This window comes from Trichechus manatus, unplaced genomic scaffold (assembly GCF_000243295.1).
Source record: "Trichechus manatus latirostris isolate Lorelei unplaced genomic scaffold, TriManLat1.0 scaffold00088, whole genome shotgun sequence".
NCBI classification, from domain to species: domain Eukaryota; kingdom Metazoa; phylum Chordata; class Mammalia; order Sirenia; family Trichechidae; genus Trichechus; species Trichechus manatus.
In genome coordinates, this window is record NW_004444024.1 from 4,513,006 (window position 1) to 4,523,576 (window position 10,571).

General features: G+C 44.8%; 1 protein-coding gene across 3 annotated transcripts in view; it reads right to left on the minus strand.

Moving 5' to 3' along the window:
* The window catches only part of XRRA1 (X-ray radiation resistance associated 1), a 49,778-nt gene that overhangs the window by 8,380 nt on the left and 30,827 nt on the right, over positions 1 to 10,571 (minus strand). Inside the window, exons 9-12 of one of the 3 annotated variants that reach the window (XM_004381969.1) lie at positions 8,960 to 9,000; positions 6,126 to 6,251; positions 1,929 to 2,022; positions 1,028 to 1,146 (exon numbers count right to left, since the gene is read on the minus strand). In XM_004381969.1, the coding sequence (XP_004382026.1) occupies positions 1,028 to 1,146; positions 1,929 to 2,022; positions 6,126 to 6,251; positions 8,960 to 9,000 (380 nt within the window). The remainder of the gene's footprint in view (positions 1 to 1,027; positions 1,147 to 1,928; positions 2,023 to 6,125; positions 6,252 to 8,959; positions 9,001 to 10,571) is intronic. The other 2 variants (XM_004381970.1, XM_023736565.1) reach the window with 2 other exon arrangements.

A 10,571-nucleotide genomic window follows, 5' to 3' on the forward strand; every position in this document is an offset into this window, starting at 1 on the left:
GGGTGTTCTGTAAAGGGGAACATACTGTAAATGTACTCAGTGTCTGGCTCACTCTGATTTGGCTATGTCCCCAGGTGGCTGATGGGGAAGGGAGGTAGTAGGATCCTCAGAGGGGTGACAGATAAGGGGGAGGATGATGGAAACACTTTGAATTATTTCTATTTCTCGTTTTAACTGCTTGCTCTCATCCTCTGAGGGCTCCAGCTAAAGAGTTCCAGATAAGACCTTGGCTGGACAGAGGCGAGCTGTGGAGGGAGTGGTGAGGGAAAGACTGTATTTAACTTTTGGGATCAGTAACACCCAGTCCAGCTTCTGACTGTAGGAAGAGTCAAATTCAGGAGGTAGGAACATTTCACAGGAATTTCTGATTCTCCAGATGGGAGAGGGATTTGACTTACATTATGGCATCCCAAAAGGCAAGTCTAAGACCACTGGCTGGAAGAGTTACAGAGAAAGCAGATTTCTTTCAGCATGAGGAAGCACTTCCTTAAGATTCAGTCTAGCCCTGGTGCAGCATTCATGATCACCATAGATGATTATGACTTGACTGGCCTGGGGATTTGGGCTTTATGATGTATTTTTATATCTGTTGTCTCATCCAGTCCTCTCAGCAGCTCTGAGAGGTTGAGGTAAGAAAACTAAAGCTCAGAGAGGTGAAACTCTTGCCCAAGGTGAGGCAGCTATGGAAGGTGACAGAGTCAGGCTTGTACCTGGGTCCTCTGACTTAAGGCTAGTGCTCTCCCCACAGCTCCTTCTCTGGGCCTCAGTTTTTCTGTAAACTTAGGGGGTCAGACTCAGTGACCTCCAAGGCTCTTGCCTACTTTGACTTTTGGGGTCTCTGACTGATTGTCTTACCCCTCCTTGGGTATATCTGTATTTAACAGAACAACCACAGAAGACAATATGAACATAATGGAAGGCTTCCAGGCACTGGGGCTAGAGTAGCTCTATCTCCAGGTCAGTTGGCACACATCAGAATAGGCTCCACTCCGCCTGGGGTTGAGAGTCTTGCGCTTGGAAGCTTTACCTTCCGCGTGTCCTTTCGAGGCATCAAAATATGTGGATGCTTAGGCTTTACTATCTTCCTTCGAATTAAGTGGATCCCCAGTCGTTCCTGGAGGAAACTCTTTAGCAGTGGAGGGACCCCTGGTGCCATGATGGGAAAATGATAAGATTAATGTTAACCCATGTTTACCGGGGACCTAACATGTGCCAGGCACTGTTCAAATTACTTTCCATGTTATTAATGTAACTTATTCTCATGTCAGCCCTAGGAGCTATGTACCTATATTATCCCCATTCAGTAGGTGAGGCAACTGAGGCACAGAGAGGTTAAGGAATTTGCCCAAGGCAACAATGATCGTGTAGAACAAGGATTAGAACTCCACTGGCATCACTCCAGGGCCCAGGACTCTACCATGCCTCCAGCTGCTGCATCTTGCACAGCAGGCTCCACTGCCAATGTAGCAGCCACTGCAGTCAGTGTGCTGGGGGAGGGGAGGACCTGAGCTGGGCCCTGCACTCCTTCCTAACTGGGAAACAGAGAAAGAGGCCACAACAGACCTGTTCCACAGGGCAGAGTATAGCTTAAAAAGCTTACACAGGATCTAGATAATTCTGTATGCCATTCCCAGCTCTGCCTCTTTCATGCCATATGACCTTGGGCAGATCATAAACCTCTCCGAGCCTCAGTTTCCTCACTGTGAAATGGGGGCAATAATGCCTGCCTTACAGGTTGCTGTCAGGATGGTGGAGAGCAAGTGCTCAGCAGTACCTGCTGTCTTCTCCATTCCCCAATACACCATGAACCTCTTCCACCCATGAGGCAGAGAAAAGCCAGGGCCTGGCACAAGTGGTGTGGGGCTGGGGGTGCCCACACTGCTCCTAGGGCACCGGGGTGGGTAGAACCAGGTTTGTGGGCACTGTACCTCGTGTATGCGCCACCAGAGGGTTGTTATGAAAGACGAGCTCGCAGAGAGATGGGAAGAGAGCTACCGGCAGCAGAGCATCCTCCCTCATGATCTGCAACAAATGCAGGAAAGAGTATCAGTCAGTGCTGCCCCTTGCCTCTGCCAGGTGTTTCCAGGCCCCACACCGCAGGGCTCTATATTTGCTAGGGTCGGGGTGAGTGGGAAAGAGATACTGCCATAGGTGGGCTCACTGCTAAGGAGTGCTTTATCCCTGCAGTTTCCCCTGCTCACACCCAGAATGCCTTGCCCCTCCTGTCTGAAATTCCACTACTGGTTCATGTTAGAAAGTTAAGAACTCTTCTCCCTTCTTCACAATGGGTACGTAGCCTACACCAACTATTGGGGATATTGGTGACAAAACAATAAGAACAAGCACTTATATAGCACTTTTCTCACAAGGAGTCTGGAAATCTGGCTGGGCACTGACTTTGACTTCAGACTATAATCTGTGTGACACTTCCTTCACTTTCCTCAATACAAGCTACTACACACCCCTTCAGTTTGTCAACAGAACTGCTGATGGTCCCCTTCATTGAGGCCTGTCCTGGGCACTGAATGGGGAGGGACAGGAGGTTAGGGGGACCCACCCAACTAAGGGATAATCAGGGCCAGTGGTAAAGGAGACCTCATGGCTGTTTGGGGCCCAGAGGCCACTCCACCCTGTGAAGCCAGGCTGCAAGGGGTGGTTGGTTGGCCAAGCCAGCCTCTGACAGGCAAAAAATACACAATCCTTGCTGATCAGAGTGGCTGGAACATCTAGGGACTATCTTAGGGAAGGTGTCTATTAGCAATGGAACAGTATCAGAGCCATCTGAGGGGCTAGGAGTGGGGCAATGAGGTATTGGTCATATGCAGGCCATGGAAGGCTCTCTCAAGGGCTGGAAGAGGTTGGGCACTTCAGTTTGGCTTTCCCTGGAGCTACACTGGGTAGCACTAGACTTCCACTGGGCTATTATACATTCTCTTTCAGTTTTGTTCATTAAATAAACAAATATTTAGTGAATGCCTACCATGTGCCAAGTACTATGTTGGGAATGTACAAAACAGATATTATTCCCGTCCTCAAGGAGGACTGCCCAGTGGGAAACAAGCACTGAAGAAAAAGTAACACACAGGAGAGTAGGTTTACAATTGTGGCAAGTACCACAAAACAAAAGAAAAGTACACGAAGTACTAGGGTGACCTGACCTAGTGAGGGAGGTAAGAGGAGGTGTGTGTCCCTGAGATCTGAAAGATGGGTAGGAGGTAACAGTGAATGTGTAGGGGATGGAGTCTGTGTCAGAGACAGCTGGTATTTATTAAACCATTTCCTTGACCTTTGGGGCACACAGCTAGACTCTTATCTCCTAGCCTCCCTGGCAGCTAGATGTAGTCATGTGACTCAGTTCTAGCCAATGCAACATGGGTAAAAGTGATAAATGCCACTTCCAGGCACAGCCCCTTCAAAACCTCCCACAGGATCCTCTACATCTCTCACCACCCTCCCTCAGCCTGACCATCTAGCCACCAGATGTATGGATCCGATAAAGAACTCTAAGGCCCTAAGGGATGGCAGAGCCACAAGCTAGAGGGAACCTGGGCCTCTGAATAGTCATGTGGAAGGGCACTGCCAACCAGGACTATCCACACTGGACTTCGTAGGAGCAAAAAATAAACTTCTATTATGTTAAGTGACAGAGATTTTTAAGTTTGTTACAGCAGCTACTATTAACTACTGCAGAGAGGAAAAGCGTTCCATGCAAAGAGAACAATGTGGAAAGAGCCCATGGAAAAAGAAGAAAAGCCTGTTGAAGGAATTGAAAGAAGGACAGCGTGACTAAAAGCAGACAGAAAGAGGGTGCATGGTACCTAGAAAGAGGCTGGAGAGGCAAGTGGGGTCAGACTAAAACTTGTTAAAGATTTTGGTCCTTGGGGAATTCACTAGATGGATTTTAGAAATATGAGGACATAAATTTGACAAGACTTGGGAATGAATTAGATAAGGGGTTGGTGGTAGTGTAAATGAGAGAAGTATCAAGGATGACAACCAGGTTTTGGCTTGAGTAAAACAAGATGATAATGGAGCTATTCGCTAAGACAGGGAACAATGGAAAAGCAACAGATTTGAAAGTAAATATCATTAATTCACTGTGGATATGTACCCTTTGGAGGTCCTTTCGATACCTCCACGTAGAGGTACCAAGTAGGCAGTGGATCTACTGGTCTGAAGTACAGGAGATGTCCACAGTGAAGTTATAAACTTGTGAGTCACTATTCATGGGCCAATGGATATCTAAAGCTATCCCTAAGGTGAGAGTAGAGAGGGGAGGAAGTGGTCCTTGAGGGACTCTAACACTTGATGGCTAGCCCAGGAGCTTGCAAACTTCCTCTGTTAAGGACCGGACAGTGTTCTAGGTTTTGTGGCCCATATAGTCTCTGTTACAACTACTCAACTTTGCTGTTGTAGCACAAAAATCTTAAAGATAACACCAAAAGCACAAAGTGGTGTGTTATTAGTGAAAGAATAGACCTCTAGATCAATGGAACAGAATACAGAGTCCAGAAATAGATCCATACATATATGGTAAACTGATTTTTTATTTTTACAAAGATGCCAAGGCAATTTAGTGGAGGAAAGGAAGTCGTTTTAATTAATGGTGCTGGAACAAATGGATATCCACATGAACATTGAATATTACTTCAAATCATATATAAAAAATAACTTCAAATTTATCATAGACCTAATTTTAAAAGCTAAAATTATAAAACTTCTAGGAAAAAGTCTTTATGATCTTTGGTAGGCAAATTCTTCTCAGGATACAAAAAGCAGAAACCATTAAAAAAATTGATAAATTGGACTTTATCAAAATTAAAAATTCTTTTGAAAGAATACAGAAAGGCAAGCCACAAAATGAAGAAAATATTTGTAATACATATAACTGACAAAGGACTTGTGTCCAGAATATATAAAGAACTCTACTGTCTCAATAGGCAAATAACCCAATAAACAATAGGCAAACATTTTAAATAGATATTTCATAAAAGAAAATATATGAAGCACCAGTAAGCACATGATAAGATACTCAACATCAAATTTAAAACCACAAGATACCCATTAAAATGGCTACAATGGAAAAGACTGGTAACAGCAAGTGTCGGCAAGGATGTTGAGCAACTGGAACTCCCATTCATTGTTGGTGGGAATGTAAAGTGGTACAACACATTGGAAAACAATTAGGCAGTTTTTTTGCCTTTTTTTTTTTTTAAAGTTAAACACACACCTATCTAACATCCAGCAACTACACTCCCAGGTGTTTACCCAAAAGAAATGAAAACAGATGTCTATCAAGGACTTACCCTTAAATGATCATCACAACTTTATTCATAACGGCCCAAAATAAAAATACTTAAATGTCCATCAAGAGATGAATGCATAAAGAAGTTTTGGAATCCCATTTTAACATTCTTTTACACCTGTACCAACTGCTTGCCTTAGTTGTACCAACTGCTTGCCTTAGAAGGAATGTAAGCAAAGTATCTAAAAATTTCCTGCATTTCAGACTTGAGTAGGCTCAATTAGTGGGGTTTACAGAAAATTAAACAGGGCATGGATATTGGAAAAATATAGGGAAAACACTTGGTCCTCACTGTTAAAATGTCCCATGGACTATACATTTGCAGGTCTCTTGGGCTAGAACACTATTTTTCACTTCATCTTATACCCTCATCCTTCACCTGGCTAAACTCATTGATTCAGATCTCAAACACTGCTTCCTTGAGAACCTTCCCTGTTCCCCAATATTAGGTTAGATTCCCTGACATGTACTCCATAGCACTGTGTATTTCTTCATAACACTAAGCATGCTTATACTGTGATTATTTGTCTAGAATCAGTCTTCCCTATAGGCTATAAGCTCCACAAGGGCACAGGCCAAATCTTTTTTTGTAATTGTATACCCAGTGCCTCCTGGCAACGGTAAGTGCTAAACAAATATCTGTGACTGAATGGATGGACTCCTACCTTGGCCTGCACTCCCTTCACTCTCCCCTCCCCAGATTACCTGAGCCCACACACCTGTAAACTGGGAATGGGAGGGTCGGCCTTCAGACTATAGCAGCCCAGCCCACCCTCCCATGTGTGCCCCTGAGGAAATAGGTAGAGAAGGAGAAATTCACCTTGTTGTAGGCCAGGCTAAGGTACCTCAGCTCCGGGAAGGGTGGGGCCAGTGTCTGGTTCCTGGCCTTCAGTGACTTCACAGGAAGAATCTCAAATATGGGAGGAAGTGTACATACTTTGGTTGTCTTGAAAAAAAAAAAAAGAGTCAAGTGCCCTCATGATAAAGAAGTTGAGGCTTCCAAGAGCCAACAGACCCTTCCTACAGAATGTGGTAGAGAGAATATCTGTTCTAGAGAGGCTTGGCCAAAAGAGACACCTAGGGTCATAAGGGGAGATGTCGCCAAGGGTTCAGGGTCTGGTTCCAAGTTCTCTGAGGTCATGAGGGGTGCTAATTCTCGAACACTCAAAGTTCTCTGAAGTAACAGGACAAGATATTAATGGTGGCTAGGTGGTTCTTTGCCTCAGAGGTTCTTTACTCCCACCTCTCATCCTCTGTCCCAGATCAGCTTATCATGAATTGGCCCTTCTACACAGTTGGGCTAAAATTTCTTCAGAAGGCAAAGGGGCAGGTGCTTGCATTGTTGAAGGGAAGGGGGATTTTCCTAGCGGGGAGAGGTCTGATGGGCTAGCCTACGTCCTACAGTGGAGGCTCTTCGTTGAAGGATGAAACAACAGCTAAGTCCTGAATGACTTCAGCCAGGCCTTGGGGCTTGGATGTGGCACAGTGCATCTGGTCACTTGCGGAGTCAGGGTCTCTCTGTACAACCCAGGCTGCCTTAGGGTCAACATGTATGATCAAGTAGAAAATGGAAATTGCTGGATTAACCATGCCTTAGCTCAGTTTATTCACTGATTACTTAAGTTTAGCTGGGACCAGAGGAAATTACAGGGTAGATACTCGGCTAATGACTGGCTTCAGATGAACTAGATTCTGTTCCTAGCTCTATTAATTGCTGTGTGAACTTAAGCAAGTCACTTAAATTTCATTTGTTCATTCAATGAACATTTGTGGAGCACATACTTTGGATCAAGTATTTTACACCCTCCTGGAGTTCAACTAGTAAAGCCACACACATGGGACAGGTCAGCCACGGGTGAGAGTAAAACAAAAGGATCTGAGTGATGGTGTTGGGGAACTTATATGACCCTCCTCTCCAGGTGATCTGAATGCAATCCCCGAGAGGCCAGAGTGCAACGTAAAGGCAGTCTGGCAAGGCAATCTCCTCAGCTGTGCAATTCCCTGCCTAGAGCAAGGCTGTGAGAGCCAGAGGGGGCGAGTCAGACTGGAGCACAGAAAAGAGAAAGCCAGAGAGTCAGGCTGGAGGGTGTCTAGCACTATCCTGGGGGCAGGAGTGTCTGACCTGAGGGAAGGCTGGTCCTGCTGAGGGCAGAGAGGGCCCTGTCTTAAAGAGGGATGCATCTGGCTTTCACAGAGACAGGCCACTAAAGATATCAACCATCCAGCTAACTCCCCAGATTCTGAGATGTTAGACAGCTGGGATCTGAGCACTGAGCAACCTACCAATTAACTTTGACTTCTGTGGTAGATTGTTTAACGGCCACATATTCCTCCCATCCCAGTATGTATGCCCTACTGCAGTGTGACCTTGCTCTTCTCCCATTCAGGGTGGTGTCTGTATCTCTACCCCCTTGAAACTACACTTATGATTTGCTTTGACCAACAGCATGTGGCAGAAGTGACACTGAGTTTCAGCATCTTGCAATTCATTCTTGCCCTCTTGGAAACTTGATGCTACCATACTATAAAGAAGTTCAAGATGGAAAGACCACATAGGGGGAGATGCTAAGATGCGCCAGCGGTCCACCTGAGCCCATCCTCCCCACGCGCCCCGCCCAAACCTGCCAGCTGAATGCAGGTGTGTGAGTGAGCCCTGATGAAATCAATAGAAGAACCACCTAAAACAAACAAAAAACAAGTCCATTGGTGTCGAGTGGATTCCAACTCTAGCAACCCTATAGAACAGAGCAGAACTGTCCCATAGGGTTTCCAAGGCTGTAAATCTTTATGGAAGCAGACTGCCACAGCTTTCTCCCGAGGAGCAGCTGGTGGGTTCCAACCAATGACCTTTTGATTAGCAGCTGAGCGTTTTAACCACTGCATCATCAGGGCTTCTTAAAGAACCACCTAGCCAGCCCAAATGATGTGAGAAATACTAAATTGTTATTGTTGCAAGTCAGTTTAAGTATTGGGTTGGTTTGTTATGCAGCAATAGTTAACTGATACAATTTCTCAAACAGTTGTATCTGTGGGAGGGGATGTACTGAGCTGCCTTTCAAGGATGCAGGTTGGCTAAATGTATAGTTACACTTCTTATCATAAATGAATAAATCAATATTTATGTCCATCAGTCACTATAAGCTTGGTTAATGAGCACCCAAAAAGAAAAATCCATCTGAGATTTTTCTCAAAATAAAAGAAAAATCAGTATTCTGTACAGATGAAAATCAAATGTCTAAACCTGAAATACTAAGGGTTAGGTTCCAGATGGCAGTGCATCTGGCAAGCATCACTCCAGCATTTGAGGCTCTTGTCAGGGAGCTGACGGGCTTCTTCGTCTTGGTGGTGGCCCCACTTCAATGCCAGCTCTATCACTAGAGGTGAAACCATTATTCCAGAACAGCGCCTGGGAACAATGAAAGCAGCCTGTGGGCTGTGTGAGGGCAGGGGCCTGGCTGCCTAGTTCACAGCTGTACCTCCAGTGGCCAGCACAGTGGCTGGCACGTGGTGGGTGCTCAGTAAATATTTGTCCGATGAATGGCCTTCCTCAGTGTGATATATAGCAAGGCTTCTCATGGCTCCACGAACTCATTTTCATTTATTAACATTAATGTTCTAACTCAAGGACACAAATATAAAGTAGGCAGTTCCTACCTGTGAGGTTGAAAATCCAGGGTAAGATGAGAACACAACCTCTGAAACAAAAGATAAACAGAGCAGAGGTTGTAAGAGCACTGATGGGCCCCCAGAGAGGCCAGAGTCTGGGTCTCCCACCCACTGTGTGCAGCAGGGTGCCTCTTGCAGGGGGTCTGACTTCCCAGCTCCAGTGCAAACTGGAAGAGGAGCTGGCTGTGGCATCTGTCAGGTCATAAGTCCCTTTGCACTTAGAAAAATATCCTAACTCCTTACCCAGGCCTAGAGGTCCTGCATGACCTGGCCCCTGCCTACTTCTCCAATCTCGCCTCATGCCACCCTCCCCCTCACTCACTATATTCCAACCACACTGACTTTCTTTCTGACTTTGCAATATGCAAGCTCCTTCTAGCCTCACAACTATTTGGCAGTTAGTATTGCTCAGAAGGGAAATCAATTGTCTTAGAAGACAGAAATGTATATAGAAGATATTCCGACAGAGGATTTGAAAATACTACTTGTTGTCTTATTAGATACAGAATGTGTGAAGTCAGTGAATTCAGGAGATATACCAAGAGCAGCCAGCACAGCAGTAAAGAGGAGGCTGCAGCATGATTATGTTCTTGGGACCGTAAGTGTAAGATGAGCTACTAACGGTCGAATTCAACTGGATAAAGCAGAGCATCTTCTGGGACTGGGTCCTGTGCCGGCACCACTCACTGTTGCCCTTTCCACATGTTAATGATATCAGAATCAGAAAAGTCACATGAAAATGAAGGAAACAGTAACAGGGGGTGGAACAACACGTGGTATAAATCACTCCTCCTATAATGTGGTTCTGGAAGGAGTTTGGGAGAGGTTTGTGCAATGAACGAAGCAGGAGTTCACAGGGGGATGGGCTGTGGTTGCAGGTGTGGGTGCTAAGCAGTGATCCTCTGGAGAGACAGAGAGCCCCCACGTCTAGAAGGACAAGCAATAGCATACTCTGCCTCCTGAACACATGCCCTACCCCTCGCCCTCCCCACAATTACAGAATGTAGAACCTACATTCTAAGGTTCTGATTGGGGATTGTTAAACAAAAAGATGAACAACCAAGAATCTACTCATCTTTGAGGAAAACGAACACTCTGAAAAAAAAGTTATGAAATATTAAAAAAAGAACTAGGACCTGAAAAAAAAAAAACACAATAGGGTTTATTTAGCAAATAGAATAAAATTTTAAAATAGAATAATTAGTATCCTCTGAGGAATTCAAAGGGCTATTTCCCTTCTGAAACAAAAGCAGGTTGTTATGGAAGAAAAGCTATTAGCAATTTTGTAAATTTAAAATATGATAACCAAAATGAAAGACTTAATAGATGTACTGGATAGAAAAACAGACACAGTTGAAGAGCTAATTCATAAAATGGAAGGAAGACTCAGTTGAGAGACTCTCTCAGAATGCAGTACAAAAAGGCAAAGACATATAAAGCATGACAGGAAAGAGAAAACGAGGATAGATCCAAACCTTTTGCCATCTGACAGAATTTCGAAAGAAGACTGCACAGAATGGAAAGGAATAAATAAAGAAAATTTCTCCAAGCTGAACATACATTTATATTCTGTGATCCAGCAATTCCACTCCTGGGTACA